General features: G+C 50.5%; 2 protein-coding genes across 2 annotated transcripts; both read right to left on the bottom strand.

Moving 5' to 3' along the window:
- Positions 1 to 204: 204 nt before the first annotated feature.
- LOC135287809 (keratin, type II cytoskeletal 5-like) lies at positions 205 to 5,757 on the bottom strand. Its single transcript, XM_064401025.1, has 9 exons — positions 5,050 to 5,757; positions 4,210 to 4,424; positions 3,954 to 4,014; positions 3,564 to 3,659; positions 3,265 to 3,429; positions 2,230 to 2,355; positions 1,762 to 1,982; positions 1,344 to 1,378; positions 205 to 1,245 (listed from the first exon to the last, which is right to left on the bottom strand). Exons 1-9 carry the CDS (start codon positions 5,674 to 5,676, stop codon positions 905 to 907), a joined length of 1,887 nt encoding a protein of 628 aa, XP_064257095.1. The 5' UTR covers positions 5,677 to 5,757; the 3' UTR covers positions 205 to 904.
- Positions 5,758 to 10,404: 4,647 nt separating this feature from the next.
- On the bottom strand, positions 10,405 to 15,480 carry LOC135287817 (keratin, type II cytoskeletal 4-like). The gene is made up of 9 exons (XM_064401035.1): positions 14,911 to 15,480; positions 13,982 to 14,199; positions 12,845 to 12,905; positions 12,357 to 12,452; positions 12,103 to 12,267; positions 11,757 to 11,882; positions 11,172 to 11,392; positions 10,930 to 10,964; positions 10,405 to 10,828 (listed from the first exon to the last, which is right to left on the bottom strand). Exons 1-9 carry the CDS (start codon positions 15,424 to 15,426, stop codon positions 10,575 to 10,577), a joined length of 1,692 nt encoding a protein of 563 aa, XP_064257105.1. The 5' UTR covers positions 15,427 to 15,480; the 3' UTR covers positions 10,405 to 10,574.
- Positions 15,481 to 16,054: the final 574 nt, after the last annotated feature.

Genomic DNA, 16,054 nt, shown 5'->3' with positions numbered 1-16,054 from the left:
TGGCTGGAGGAACCAGACCTCCACCATTCCAGACATAGGCTTGTGCCTCCTGTCAAGAGCATCATCTTGAGCTGGGCACCTGCCCTGATCCATCCCCACCACTGATCTGTTCCCTCAAAAAACAGGGACGGGCAGGAGAACAACCCCCTCTCCCACCCTGCCCAGAGCAGCTCCCAAAGCAGCAACACAACAACATCGTGAATATTCTCTGCAATTTATTGGGAATGGCAATATCCCGAGGAAGGAGGGCAGACCACAGAGGAGGGAGGGAGGTGGGGACACTACATCTGCACGTGTCATGGGAGCCAGGCACTGAAGGACAGTTTTGTTCTCCTTGGGAAGAGTCCAGGTGTGTATGAGGTGTCCCAGGTGTCACTGAGTGCCGAGACATATGGAATGGAAGCTGAAGCTCCAGGGAAGGTGTGCTGGCAGCACACCTGGGGCTCCCAAGTAAGCAAAGCTGCCCAGAAGCTCCTCCCTGGGCCAGCTCCTCCCTCTAGCCACCACCTGAGATGCCCCCTCCCCAAGGGACGAGTCATACTTGCCCCACACCCACCCTGACCCCAAAGGCCTGCAAAGGGAACAGCAGGATGGACACACACAGAAGCACCTCAGGGACACAGAACAGGAGGAAAGAGGCGGAAAGAGGAGTTTTATACACATTTGCCAAAAGAAATGTACAACACAGCAAGGAAGGCAGAGCAGCCCCTCCTGCCAGGCAGCTCCCGGTGCCGGGACACCCACAGCATCGCCCCAAACCGCCGGGTGGGACCGGGATCTGGGGCAAGCTGGGTGGGAGGGACACAGTTCATCCCATTGCAGGACACCAGAGCTGGGCTTCAGGAGGCTGGGCTGCTGTCAGGAGGAGAGAGGAGGTGCTTCTTTCCTTGTTAACCTTCGGGGCTCAGAATCTCACTCCCGAAGACTTGACCGAGGTGGTGGTGACGCATCTCCGCACGGAGGAGGATCCCCCGCCGGAGCCGCACATCCTTCCGCTTCCAGAGGAGAAGCCGCCACCGTACATTCCTCCCCCCATCCCGCAGCTGCCGCCCATGCTGCCTCCTCCGAAGCTGCTGCCTCCTCCGCAGATGCCTCCTCCCATTCCTCCTCCCATGCCGCTGCCGCCTCCGAATCCTCCTCCCATTCCACAGCTGCCGCCTCCGAATCCGCCTCCCATGCCGCTGCCTCCGAATCCGCCTCCCATGCCTCCTCTGCCTCCAGAGACAGTCGTCCTGCCCACCACAGCTGGAAGAGAAGCACAGGTTATGCTCCCGTTGCCCAGACTCTGTCTCTGAAAAAACAGCCTGATGCTTTTTGTGAAGGACCCCAGGGTAGATACTTACAGACATTGACGTTGGCCATGCCATCGTTGCACAGCCTGTGAAGGAAATTGGACATTTTAATTACCCAATAAAACACAGGTTGTAAAAACTTTAAACTGTGTTTCAACTGTCAAATCATTATCCTGGTTCACCCTCCTAAACCACTTTGCAATCACTAAAAGATTGGAAGAGGAAGGGATTGGCAATTCCTCTTTACAATGAGGTTTCTCCAGATTTGAGGTTCATTAAAAACTCACCAGTGACAGAGATGGGGCAGCAGCTCTGTCACCTCTAGGGAGACAGTTATGGGTCCTAACTCCCAGAATATCCGACAAAGTATCAATCACAACATCCACCCTTAGCCCAAAGAATTGGTTTGGGATTTCAGTGAATATTCCAGGTGTAGACCACAGCACCCAAAGAGAGCTCCATTGTTTACCTGTTCTCCTCCCCCTCCAGCAGCTTCCTGTACATGGCAATCTCAACATCCAGTGCGATCTTGACATTCAGCAGCTCCTGGTACTCCTTCAGCAGGCGAGCCAGCTCCTCCTTGTCCTTCTGCAGGGCACTCTCCAGCTCTTCCAGCTTCAACCTGGCGTCTTTGAGAGCCATCTCTCCCCTCTCCTCAGCCTCAGCAATGGCTGCCTGAAGCTGCTGGTTCTGGGGAGCACAACAAGAGCTTTCTCAGACCTCATTTTGTCCCTAATGATCAGTCCTCAGACCTCCAAGAGGAGAAATCAGGAGTCAAAAAAACATCTGCATGAAGTGAACTTGGGGTGACAGAAGGTTTCTGCCCCACTCATGGTCTTTTGTGATGCAACCTGCTGCCACCTTCCCCAGACACCAACCAGCCCCTTCCTTTCTTCATGTCCTCGATCTCATCCCCAAGACATCAACCAATCCCTACCTGCTTCTTCACGTTCTCAATCTCAGCCCGCAGCCTCTGAATGTTCCTGGTCAGCTCCTGGATCTCAATCTTGGTGTTGCGGAGGTTGTCCCCGTGCCGGCCGGCCGTGCTCTGGAGCTGCTCATACTGATGGCACCAAGACATAACGACCCATCAGGGACACATTCCTGGTGCCTCTAGGAAATTTGTCCCCAGTTTCAAGGGTCGGGTGACACTATGAGGACCCCCTGCACTGCTGATGGATGCCCAGCTCAATGGTCAAGGTGGCTCTGGGACTCAGCCATGGGGTTTGAGCTTTGAAATGGATCTTAGTGACACTAAAAAGCATCTCCTGGCTTCTGAAAAGCCACTTGGGCTGGAGTTTTCTCATTAAGGTGCATTTTGGGCCATTTTATCGAGAGGTTTTGATGCCTTAAGTTTTAGCATTCATATTATCCAGATTCTGTACTGCATTAGTATATAACTCTGAACTTCATACAAAGTGTTAGCAAGTTCTCCTCACAGTTTAGTAAGACAAAATAATCTTTTTCCAGCCCAAAATCCAAACTTCAAGCCCAAAAAGTATAAACAACACTGAATTGAGGAGCACAGTCTGGAAGGATGGAACTTCATAACCTGAAGCTGTAATTGGACAATTAACCTCAATATGTAAATGGACCAAAACCTGTAAAAGTGCAAAAACTCTTGACCTCTTGTCCATCTTGGGTCCATCTTGGTAGTCTTGGCCAGGCTCTTGTACTGCCCAAGGTGTATTGTTTGAAGGCCTTTTTAATAAATACCTACTTTATTCCTTTCACACTGTCTGGCCTCTGTTCTAGGCAGCTTCCCAAGGCATCAGTTTGTGCTACACACCTCAGTGAGTTTGGGATGCATTGGGAACAGTGAGTCAGATCCCTCAAAAGCAGTTCAGTGCCTCTGGACCTTCCTTGCACCACGAGATCCAGCCCCGTTAGCTTGAAAAGGTGTCTCACCCAGACATAAATTATTGTAAATCACCCAGCCACGCCCAGGAGTCTCGACTGCTCCCTGACTCACCTGGCTCTGGTACCAGGCCTCAGCCTCAGCCCGGCTGCTCTGGGCAATCTGCTCGTACTGGCGCCGAACCTCCTCGATGATGCTGTCCAGGTCCAGGTGCCGGTTGTTGTCCATGGACACCACCACGGACAGGTCCCGGCTGATCGTCTGCATCTGAGACAGCTCCTGCAACCAAGACATGAGTCAGAGGCATCATCTCAAGCCTAAATCCACCCAGACACCCAGTCCAACCTCAGTGTCCTTGGCCACCACACACCTGATGAAAATTTCAGCCCCCCTGGAGAAGAGAGAGCTCCTACCTCCTCGTAGATGCACCTCAGGAAGTTGATTTCATCTGTCAGAGCTCCCACCTTGGCTTCAAGCTCAACTTTGGTCATGTAGGCACTGTCCACATCCTAAAGGAAAGATTCCACAGAAAATAATGTTTTTCCTCTTGGGAATCCTTCAGGCTTGTGGGAATCACCATCAGGGTGGAGGGTTTGATGTTATTCACTGGGACATCATTATGTTTATATATAATTCAGTAACCATAGATGTAAATAATTAAAAATAAATAATCATCCAATTATGCAAATTGGATAGAAGGGATTCCAGATATCAGGTGGGACATCTTAAAAATTCCACAATTCCCATTCAAGCACAGGTAAAGGGAAATATTGAGGGATTATTTTGTGGTGCCTGTGACTCACCTTCTTCAGCACCACGAACTCGTTCTCAGCTGTTGTGCGCCGGTTGATCTCTTCCTCATACCTATGGAAAGGAAAAGTGCAAATTGTATTCCTGGACTTTCCTGCCTAAGGCCATTAGAAACAAACTAAAAGGGGGAAAAACACTAAATTAAAATATTTAGGCTGAAAAGCTATCTCCACTATCACCATAAAAAACAGTTGGGGAAAATTAAAGTGACCAAAAGGCTGCTTGAGCTGCTCCTGGCTCCGCACTTACTTGGTTTTGTAATCCTCGACGTACTGTTGCATGTTCTGCAGCTCTGATTCCAGCTGGCCCCGCTGTGCCAGGATTGATTCCAGCTGCCTCCGCAGGTTCTGGATGTAATTCTCGAAGATCACATCCAGGTTCTTCCTCGGTCCTGATGGCCCTTGCTGCTGGAGCAGCTCCCACTTGGTGGAGAGCACCTTGTTCTGCTGCTCCAGGAATCGCACCTACAGCCAAGACACGGAGGGAGGACCCACCATCACACAGGAACAGCTCCCACCAAAACAGCTCTTGCATCACTCACAAAGATTTGCATGTTGATCAGACAACAAATTAACTCTGTTTTAAACTTTCTTTTGATGCCTGAGCTGCAAAATAAGGAAAATAAGGAAATTTCTAATATTTTTCTACTCAAAGAAGTTTTTGCACGTTGCTCTTACTCCAAGTCTGTCCCTATCACAGGTAGTGTGGAAATCTGATCTCCAGCCTAGATTTAAAAGCCTGGAGATTTGAAAGAGAAAAATATATAAATTAATACTTAAATGGGAGGTTGTTTGGGCAGAGAGTGGTGGAGGAGGGAGAATCTGTGCCCGAAACCTGCGGAGGTTGAAGATGTTGAACCTGCTTGAGAGCGTAACCTCAGAGTAGAGCTTGGTGCAACAGGACAGATGAAAGCCCTGGAGACATTGCTTTGATCTTGTGTGGAGGAGAGATTCCCATCTCTTCCCTTAATGAAAAGGCTCTGCTCAAGCTTCTCTGCCTGCTGGGATTTAGCTCCAGAAGGACATTTCTGCGCAACTGGAAAGTTCCTCCTAATTTTGGCCTTAATCAGACACAATCCCACCCTCTCACCTTGTCAATGAAGGAGGCAAACTGGTTGTTCAGGGTCTTGATCTGCTCCTTCTCCTGGTTTTTAACTTGCTGGATCTGGGGATCAATCTCAACATGGACCGGACGCAGGAGGGTCGTGTCAATCTGCACTGGCTGGATCCCAGGGCCACCTCTCCCAGGGCCACCCATGCCAAAGCCTGGGCCACCAAAGCCACCCATTCCTCCACCACCCATCCCACCACCAAAGCTACCCATCCCTCCACCAAAGCCACCCATTCCTCCTCCACCCCCCATTCCACCTCCACCCATTCCTCCAAAGCCACACATTCCTCCTCCTCCTCCACCCATTCCTCCCCCAAAGCTGCCGAGACCCCCGTAGCTCCCGCCAAAGCCGCCCATCCTGCTGCCGTACCCGCCACCGTAGCACCCACCCATGGACATCCTGGCGCTGCCCCCCATGTTGTGGAGGCTCCGGCTGCCGAAGCCCCCGCACCGTCCTCCACCTCCGAACCCCCTGGACACGGAGTACGAGCTGTAGCTGCTCCTGCTCCGGCTGCCACCTCCAAAGCCACCACCGATTGCAGAGCAGGAGCTAAAGCCCCTTCTGCTCCCCCCTCCGAAGCTCCTGCAGACAGACTGGCGAGACATGGCTGGTTATCCTCAAGAGAGCCAAGAATGGAGAAGCTGAGGAACTCGATGGGGTTGTGGGTGATGAGGTGGGTGGAAGAAGGGAAGTCAGTCCCTCTGGCTGGAGGGCAGCGCACTCTCCCTTTTATGTGTTTTTGGAGGTGGGCTGGGTCTGCATGGGCGTGAAGGAGGAGACAGGTCCTGTCTTCATCACCGTGGCGTGGCTAAAGATTTCCATCTCCAATTTGCCAAACATTGACCCTACCCAGAAACACACCCTCTAATGCAGGAGAAAAGGCAAAAAAGATCCTACTGGGGCTTCCAGCACTCCATGAGTAAGGAATGCTACACCTTTTGGAGCTTCAAGAGCCTCCCTGGGATACACCGGGCATTTTTTTTTCACCTTTCATCCGCTGGGGTTGTTTCCCTGCTTGTGTTTATCTTTAAATCTCTCACTCCAAAGCCCCATTGCAGGCAGGCACTGCGGCTCATGCCAAGTTGTAGCCTGGCTTTCACAATTCCCAAAACACACCTAAGTTACACCCTCAGCCTTCTTTTTACTTGGAAAATTGCCTTTGGCTTGGATAATTGAATTTCTCAATCTACAGCCAGGGCTCAGCAAATTGCATTTTGATGAGGCTCTGCACCTTTTTGATAAATAAAACCTCACCGGTGACGAGACGCCGGTGTTGGCACTGGAAATTCATTTATTGTTGGACTAAAGCATGTCCCACTGTCTTCATGCCAAGATAATCTCAGCACTGGTGAGGAAATACCTATCCGGGAAACATGTGTAGGATTTTCTGAAAGCTTCAGGACCATGAGGAGACACCAGGCACTTGCTGCCATGGTGGGACGTGCAGGAAGATGGAGAGACAGCCCCGGGAGCGCAGTGGGAGGAGGGATCCCAAACCTTGCTGCCCACATCACATGCCCTGGAACGATTTAAATGCAGTTAATAGAGGCTCAACTCCTTTATAGGGATTTGAAAATCCGGAGAGCACAGGGCTTGGAGGCATCACCATTCTTTCCAGCTGTTTCACTTCTTTTGCTGTTTATATGCAAATATATCTTTGCCACATGTAGATTTTAGAAAGGCAGGAGTTTGTCGGAATCCTCCGGTTCCAATCCCTGACTGAGGATGGATTCAGACTATGATCCATCACAGAATTCCAGAATGGTTTGGGTTGAAAAGGACCTTAAAGCCCATCTCATTCCTCTGCATGCCATGGGCAAGGACAGCTTCCACTATCCCAGGTGGCTCCAAGTCCCTGTCCAACCTGGCTTTGGACATTTCCAGGGATTGGGCATGCACCACCCTTTACAGAATCATGGAATGATTCAAGCTGACTCTGTAAGTCATTTAATCCAAAAATCCACCACAGATCCACCTTTTTGCCCTATTTATCAAACAGCAGATAGTCTTATTTTCTTTTTTTATAGAAAAAAGTAGATTTCTTTATTATTTTTCAACATTTTAAAGCCACCTAGGCCATATTGAAGTCCAAACTCACACCTCTGGAGGCACCTAACTGTGCTGGCAGCCATCTGGTGCAGGTCTCAGAATTCTCACAGGACACATGTTAATTAAGAGCTTCTGGAAAATCCACACCAGCAACTTCTGGTATCATCAGATGTTTAAATACCTCTAAAAATATCGCCCAGACACCCATTTCCAAAAGTGCCTTGGGACCCGGACATGCAGCCAAACTGGCATTTCCACTGGAAAAGATGATATTCCCTGTGTTTATCCCACCTCCGGGACCTGTGTGGGTCTAGGAGGGCTCGAGGAGGTGGATTAGCGGGGGGTAGATAAGACTAATAAAGATCATGGAATCATAGAATTGTTAAGACTGGAAAAGACCTTCAAGATCACCAAGTCCTACTTTTGAGAAAGTAAATATATATAATATCAAAAGCTCACTGTGCGAGCAAAGGAAGGGAGGGGTTGGGGGTTGGAGAGAAGTTTTTATAGGCAATAAATCAAAAAATAGACAAGAAATCAATACACAAACATTAAAAATGGGGGCTGAGGAACTGTCCCCCAGCAGCCCAGGCAAGACCCACCTCCCTCAGTGTTATCAAACCTCTGGTTACGCTTTCCTGGGGGATTTTTGTTGGGATTTTTTTCTCCTTCTGTGGGCGGGATGACACGATCTGAAAGTTCTCCTGTTCCCAGGGGAGGAGAGTTCCCGAGTCAGCAAACAGCAGAGCCCCGAGCGCCCGTGGAGAGATAACGCAGAGCGTTGAGTCACGGCCATGACTCCAGCCAAGCTTAGGAAATCAAACTGGGATTTGGGTATTGATACCACCTCCTGGTTCAGACATGATGGGCAGAGCTGGGATGGCTTGGGTGAGAAAGGAGTGGAAAGATCTTCCCATCCTACCCCTGCTATGAGCAGAGATACCTTCCAGTAGACCTCACTGCTCCAAGCCCCATCCAGCCTGGACTTGGGCAGTTCCAGGGATGCAGCAGCCACAGCTTTTCCAGAAAATCCATTCCAGGACCTCACCACCCTCACAGGGAAGAATTCCTTCCGGATATCCCATCTAATCCTACTCTGTTCCAGCTGGCAGCCATCACCCCTTAGCCCATAATTTCAGGCCCTTTCCAAGTCCCTCTACAGCTCTCCTGGAGCCCCCCGTGCAGGAAAACGACCTTCAAAGGTCACTTCCCACCCAAACTGTTCCATGATGCTGTGAAAATAAACAGGCCTTGAATAACTGAGAGGAAACCATGAAATCACAGAATCATGGAATGGTTTGGGCTGGAAAGGACCTTAAAGTTCCTCTTGGTCCATCCTCTGCCATGGGCAGGGACAAGCCCTGGTTAATCCAATCCAATCCTATTTTCAGACCATGGAAAACATTGTCTCTCTTCCAACCAAAGGCAGGAATTATATCATCTCTATGTCCGCCCGGGATAATTTTTCCGTAATTGCTGGTGCAATCCCAGGAACTAAAAGGGAGGGATTTTTAAGTATGTTTGTTTTAGTGACAGCCTTTGTGTTCCTGGAGAAGCCCTTTGTCTCTCCTCAGGCAGGAGTCACTGCTGGAAGCAAGTTTGGATTGGGGTGACTCCGAGGGATTGGGGTGACTCCGAGCGAAGTCAGTGCCTTTTCATTCAACACCACTTCAGGTCACTTTTACAATCCCTGAATGTTTAACCACCGCTCAAACCATGTCCCCACCCAAGCAGTGACAAGCCCGTGCTGGCAGCATTGTGACATTCCATTGTGACATTCCGCCTGTCACTGCTGGTACTGGATGTCTTCAGCCTTTACCAGCTCAGAATGGAACATGGGAGAAGTGGGGTGAGTCACCCCAAGCGCAGTCTGTGGTTGGCCAGGAATGTGATTCAAGGTTTCCTGAGCAGGAGGTCAAACCACACCAGGAGTTTGGGGATCAAAATTTATCCAAATACTCTGCTTTGAGGAGAGAGGGGGTTTGATGGAGCAGGGGGAGAAGGTCTTGCTCTTCCCATGGTCTCAGTTACCCTTTGGAGATGCCTTAAGAGCAATCCATGCCATGGATCCTTGGTGAGTGCAGACAGTAGGAAAAGCTGTAGGGCTAGCTCCAAAATAATGGATACCAAGGAACTAACTCCAGATTATTTGGAGGGGTGATGACTGCTCTTCCTTCTCCCACACCAACCATGGTAGGATGCTCCTAAAGCACCTGGAGTGCACACACAGAGTGTCCTGGGAGCTCCAGCTGTGGCACTGCAGTCCTGGGGCCACCTCGGAAGACAAGGGTGGGCAGTTGTGTGGTCAGGAGGCACAGTGGCCAGGGAGAGGTGGAATAGCTGGGGAACATCCCAAACTGACTAACTCCAGCATGGAAAGGGCTTAGGAAGAGAAGGAGGAAGAGAAGGAGGAAGAGAAGGAGGAAGAGAAGGAGGAAGAGAAGGGTCTCCTAAAATCCACAGAGTCTGAAAGTCTGCTCAGACCTGGTGGGGACAATGGTGGAACAAGAATCTCTGCCATGTCCAGAGATCCTGCAGGACACACAGGAGAATTCAGGGGCTGCCTCTTTCTGCTAGGAGTGGGCTCATTGCCAGGGCTGTCACCAAAGGCACCCCTGACTGTGTCACTATCACTCTGCACCCAACAACCCTTCTGCCTCCCCAGTGAGACCCTCCTTATTCTGCAAAACTCACAAACTCCCCACATTTTTGGAGACAGAGAGGGGTGAGAGGAGACCCGGTTGCCCCTTCACCTGAGTTCCTTTAATTCAGACTTCAAAGGGCAGGAGAAAGTCAGGAAATGTTTTCAGATCTCATCAGAAGATGAGACTTGTTACAACATGAAACTCTTTGGTCGGGGAGAAAACCACACTAGGTTTCTGCCTCTCATGTTTATTGGGGTATGGCACATGCCAAGGAGAAAGGCTTAAGCAAACACACATGATTGTTCCCATAGTCCCAAGGAAAAGGTGAACCCTGAGTAAAAATAAACATTTTACAACAGCAGGAGTGAAACTTCTGGGGCAAAAGCAAACTAAAAGTCAGTTGGGTGAGAAACATCTTCAGCCAAGGCACCAGGAGGAAATTCCTGTTTTGGAGCTCAAGCTGAGGCTGATGAGTGACACTGATTAAAGCTGGATCCAGCACAAGAGCTTGAGAGGAGCCGAGGCTTCCCTGCACACTTGGAGCTGCACTTGGATCCATCCCCGCTCCTGCCTGTGGTCGGGTGCCTCTTGCTTGGAGGGTGCTGGGCTCATCGCAGCCAGGTTTGGGGCTCCCCATGAATGGGCGGATCCCGCTCCCTAAGGAGAGCTGGGCATGGAAGCACGAGGGATTGAGCTGCTCTCGGCTGCTGTTGGGAATCTCAGTCCTCACCAGGTGGTCACTGGGGGGTCATCGTGCAATTCACTGCCTTTCTCCTCTGGGTGCCGGGGTCGGGGGGTTGATCCCTTTCCTATGCCCTCCAGCTGGAGGGGCCACTGTTCTTCAGGATGGTGCCAGATCCCCCCACCACCACTGAGTTAGATCCCCCACCCAGGGAGCCAAATCCGCCCCCAGCACCAAATCCACCCCCTCCCAGGCTGAAGCATAAACCAGCACCGCCCGTGTTGCAGCTGCCTTTCCCACTTCCAAAGCCAATTCCTCCTCCTCCAAGGCACAATCCGCTGCCATATCCACCTCCCACGGAGCTGCTGCCGCCCACCACGGCTGCAGAGAGGAACAAAAGGCACCAGGTTACCTCTGATGCCACCAAGAAGTTTGGGAGCACCAATCCCAGCCCACCACACTCCTGTGGGAACAGTACTTACAGATGCTGACGGAGCTCTGGCACTCTCCAGACATCCTGCAAGGAAACGAGATGGAGTGTCAGATCCAGCCAGAGCATCTGGAGTGGTCCAACTCCATGAAGTCAGGATTGGTCCACTGACACAGCCACAGGGCTGTGGTCCATGGCTCACGACAGCACCATTAATGTTTATGAAGATGATGGCACACATTTTTCCCATTGATTGGTCAGGATGCGCTGGAATTCTTGCTGTATCCCACCCACCTGCACTCCTCGCCCTCCAGCAGCTTCCTGTAGGTTGCAATCTCCACATCCAGGGCCAGTTTGACGTTCATAAGCTCCTGGTATTCCCGGAGCTGCCGGGCCATGTCAGTCTTGGCTTTTTGCAGGGCTGTCTCCAGCTCTGCCAGTTTGTCCCTGGCATCCTTGAGAGCCACCTCTCCGCGCTGCTCCGCATCTGCAATCGATGTCTGAATGGTCTCGCACTGGAGGGGATGAGTGGAGTGGGGGCAGCCAGTGAGAGATGAAGCCATAATCCCAGATCAGATAAACATGTAATGGTTTATCTGATCCATAATAAACAGGACCTTAATGATGATCCGGAGCATGCACAGGGACACCTTCCACTATCCCAGTTTGCTCCAAGCCACGTCCTACCTGGCCTTGGACACTTCCATGGATGGAGCATCCATAACTTCTCTAGGCAACATATGCCAGAGCCACTCAGGCTCAGCTATTCCCAGGTCCTTCCTACACCCAACAATTCCCACCACACTTATTTCCCTTCAGGGAAGTTCTAAAAGGCTCAAAAAAAGGTCCTCCCCATTCCTCAAAAAACATAACCCCCACCTGCTTCTTCACACTGTCGATCTCAGCCCGGATCCTCTGGATCATGCGGTTGAGCTCTGAGATCTCAGTCTTGGTGTCCTTGAGGCTGTCTCCATGCTTGCCCGCGGTGGCCTGCAGCTCCTCGTACTGGTGGGATGAAGCAGGAGGAGCATGTTAAGTCTATTCTGACCTCACAGCTGCTCCCACATCACCACAGGAGATGCAAGGAGAGCAAGTATGTGCCAGCTCCACTCTGGATGGACCAGCACCAGCAACATTCCAGACCTTGCCATGGCCTGAGCTGCCACCAGTAGTTCTCCCACCCTCCTGGGCACAGGAGAACCCCAGCAGTGTGTGCCACCCTCACCTTGCTCCGGTACCAGGACTCTGCCTCCAGCCGGCTCCGGTTGGCGATCTCCTCGTACTGCGCCTTCACCTCGGCGATGATGCTGTCCAGGTCCAGGCTCCTGTTGTTGTCCATGGACAGCACCACCGAGGTGTCGGACACAGACTTCTGCATCTGGGACAGCTCCTGCAGGTGATGCCCAACTCGGATTTAGCCCTTCCAGAGCTTCCTTAGGGTGCCACAACCCTCCCCACCCGGTGCCCTACAGTACTCACTGCCTCGTAAAGACACTTGAGGAAGTTGATCTCATCTGACAGAGAGTCCAGTTTTCCCTGGAGTTCCACCTTGGTCATGTAGGCTCCATCCACATCCTGTGGCAGAGATGAGATGAGAAAACCTGCTCAGCACACACCAGTTAATCTAAAATTTCATGGAATCATGGAACGCTCTGGGTTGGAAGGGACTTTAAATGCAATTCCACCCCGTTCCATGGGCAGAGACACCTTCCACTCTCCCAGGCTGCTCCAAGCCCAGTCCAACATGGCCTGGGATGCTTCCAGGGCTCAGGCAGCCACAGCTTCTCTTGTAAATCCATTCCAGGGCCTGCCCACCCTCACAGGGAAGAATTCCTCTCCAATATCCTATCTATCCCTGTCCTCTGGCAGTGAGAAGCCATTCCCTGGGGCCTGGCACTCCAGGCCACTGTCAGAAGTCCCTCTCCAGCTCTCCTGGATCCCCTTTAGGTAAAAAACAAGGACTTCACCTTCTTCAGGAGCACAAATTCGTTCTCAGCTGCCGTCCTTTTGTTTATCTCCTCCTCGTACCTGTGGATGGGAAGGAGAGAGATGGAATCTGGCTGCTTGTTTTGGCTCCGGCTCAGACTAATGAACATTGTTGGCCTCAGACTCATAAACCCAGCAAAAATAGATCTGCCATGAGAGAGATTTATGGACAGGGAATTGCACTTCGCCTTTCAGGACAAGCCCTGGCTCCTGCATTTCCAGCACCTGGGTGAGAAAATCCTGGAAAGAGGAATTCTGGCTCTGCTAAAGGAGTCCTGGTACTTGCGGCCACTCCAAACTCCTTCTACGAGATCCAAGAACCTTCAGCTCCTCACAGGTGTCATGGAATCTCCTGATTTGGAAGGGGCTTACAGGGATCATGGAGTTCAGCACTTGGCCCTGCACAGGACACCCCAGAATCCCAAATGGACTCAAATTTTCCAGATGCTTGTCTCCAAATATAAAGTCAATTTTCACCCAGAAGCTTCTGGTAGATCCCAGGTCTTGTGGAGTCCCATGATTCCCAGACTTCTTTGCCCAGTGTTTTTTGTAATTCCTCAAGTGGATTAATTTCTCCAGTCTTTGTTCTCCTTTTTCCAACTGGACACATTTTGTGTTCACATTTATAGACTAAAATAAATTATATACTATAATAAATAACAGCAGGAAAATAGTCTTTACTTTTCCTTTCTTTTTTTTTTTTTTTTTTACTTCGTGTCAGCCTTCCACAGAAATCCTAAAATCCTGAATGACATTATGTGAAAGAATCATGAGGAAATCCATAAGGAAATTAGAGCTGGGTTTAGCAACCAATTAATTAACTAAATCATAATGTCACTGATTTTTAAGGAATTCCTTCTTGAGGAAGACAAAAAGTCCAGGATCCTCCTTCTGGAAGAAGCACATTTGGAGCAATATATTGAGAAAAGTTGAGAAAAAAACCTTGAAAAAGCACCACTTTTCATCCAAACTCACTTTTCCCAAAACATTTTACATTTTCTAACCATCGGGGGGAAAAATCAATATTGATAATTATTATCAATATTTCTCCTTTTTTTGCTGTTTGAAGTGAGGCTTTCTCTCTGATTATTCACCACCAGACACCCCAAGCAACCTACTTTGTCTTGAAGTCCTCCACCATGTCCTGGAAGCTCTTCAGCTCTGTGTCCAGCTGGTGCTTCTCACTGGAGAGACAATCCAGCTGCTTCCTCAGCCCGCTGATGTAGGTCTCAAAGAAAGGGTCCAGGTTCCTGCCCCCCGTTCCTGTGCCGCCCTGTTCCTGCAGCAGCTTCCACTTGGTCTCCAGGACTCGGTTCTGCTGCTCCAGGAACCGGACCTAAACACGTGGGGAAAGAGTCAGATTCTCCCTTCAAAACCCCATCTTTTTATTGATTTTTTTTTTCCCCATGTGCTTTCCATATTTTGTTCCCATTTAATGTGTGATAACTCCCCAGTACTACAGGACAGGTAGGACCACAGCGGATGGGGTGAGTGGGAAAAAGGGGGTCACGTCCCCTTCCCAGTTCTGGAGCCTCTAAACAGGAGAAATACCATGAACTTCATGGGTTTGGCATCTTCTTGTTCAAAATAGCCAAAAAAGTCCCAACATCTTCAAAATAGACCAAAACATCCAAAAAGTCCAATCGTCTCCTTAAAAATAGCCTAAATCACTATGTATCCATCTTCTCCTTAAAAATAGTCCAAAACACCCCAAATCCCAACATCTCCTTAAAAATATTCCAAAAAAAAATCCCACCTTCTGCTTTAAAATAGCTCAAGTCACCCAAAATCACGTCTTTCCCTTAAAAGTAGCCTAAAGCAGCCAAAATCCCATTAAAAATAGCCCCAAACATCCAAAAAATTTTACCTGCTCCTTCAAAGTAGCCCAATATTCCCCTTAAAATAGCCCATTTTCCCCTTAAAAACAGCCCCAAACACTTTCTGTTTATGGTGATTTGGGCAACTTCGGCTCTGGGTGCCCCTGGATGAGCGTTTCCTGGTCATTCCCACCCTCCAGAGCCAATCCTGGAGTGAAGCCCCTCCAAACCTTGTCGATGAAGGAGGCGAATTTGTCGTTGAGTTTCTTGATCTCCTCCCGCTCCTGTGTCCGAACCCTCTGGATCTCGGGGTCAATCTCCAGATTGAGGGGGGCCAGCAGGCTCTGGTTGATGGTCACCTCCCTGATGCCGCCCGGGGGGCATGGGGGGAAGCCCTGGCCCCCCATCCCGCCATCAAATCCTCCACCAAAGCCACCAAAGCCACCAGGGCCTCCACCAAAGAACCCTGCACCATAGCCACCCCCAAATCCTGCTCCAGCCCCAAAGCCAAAGCCTCCTTGGCCACCAAAGCCTCGGCAGGCACCAGCAGCCCCCCCAAATCCTCCCAGGGAGGTGCTTTTAGTGCCCCCCAGGGAATAGAGGCTCCTGCTGCTGAAGCCGCCGGCACCGCCAGATCCCCGGCATCCTCCACGGGGCATGGAGCCAAACGTGACCTTGTTCTTGCCCCCGAAGCACACAGAGCTGGAGCTGAACCCCTTGCCAAGGGCACAGGACTGGCGAGACATGGTGAAGGGTCCCCAAAGTTCTGAGAAAAAGGCTGAGGCTGGAGCCGGAGAGGCGAGAGAAGCCAAGTCCTGTGGGAGCAGCTGCTGGGTCCCCCTTTTTATTGGCACAGGGAGTTGGTCGGTGCCAGGGGGGAGTGGAGATGTCATTTTTGGGGGATTGTTTAATTCTCTTCATTGTTTTCAGGTTTGAAAGGACGCCCTCCTCACTTTGCCACAACCATGACCTGCCTGCAAACACTCCCCAGAGAGCAAAGAAAAACAAAAGTATTGTTGGTGTTGGAGCTGAACTCCAACCCAAATTCCCTGGGCCGTGGCCAAAGCCCCGTGAACTCTCTGATGTATCACACCCTCGAGGGAAACCCTTGTTTTAGCTAAATCTGTCATTTTCGGCCTGACTCCAGTGGCTGGGTTCACTGAATTCCAACAAAAACCCAGGCTCCCAGGCACACCCTCAGATGCACTCAGTTTCAACCTCCTGCTCTGAGGAGGGGTGACGTGGGCTGTCCAAAGTGTTTCACAACTGGGAGCATTAGTGTTGGGCAGGGTTCTAAAACTACTTTTATGTCAATAAAGATGATTTTAAAACCTTCTTAAACCTTCTGAAAGGGTTTTCAAGTCATTCTGGATC

Source organism: Passer domesticus, chromosome 31 (genome assembly GCF_036417665.1).
Source record: "Passer domesticus isolate bPasDom1 chromosome 31, bPasDom1.hap1, whole genome shotgun sequence".
Lineage (NCBI taxonomy): Eukaryota > Metazoa > Chordata > Aves > Passeriformes > Passeridae > Passer > Passer domesticus.
The sequence above is the reverse complement of the archived record's forward strand: the minus strand, read 5'-3'. Positions and strand labels throughout refer to the sequence as shown.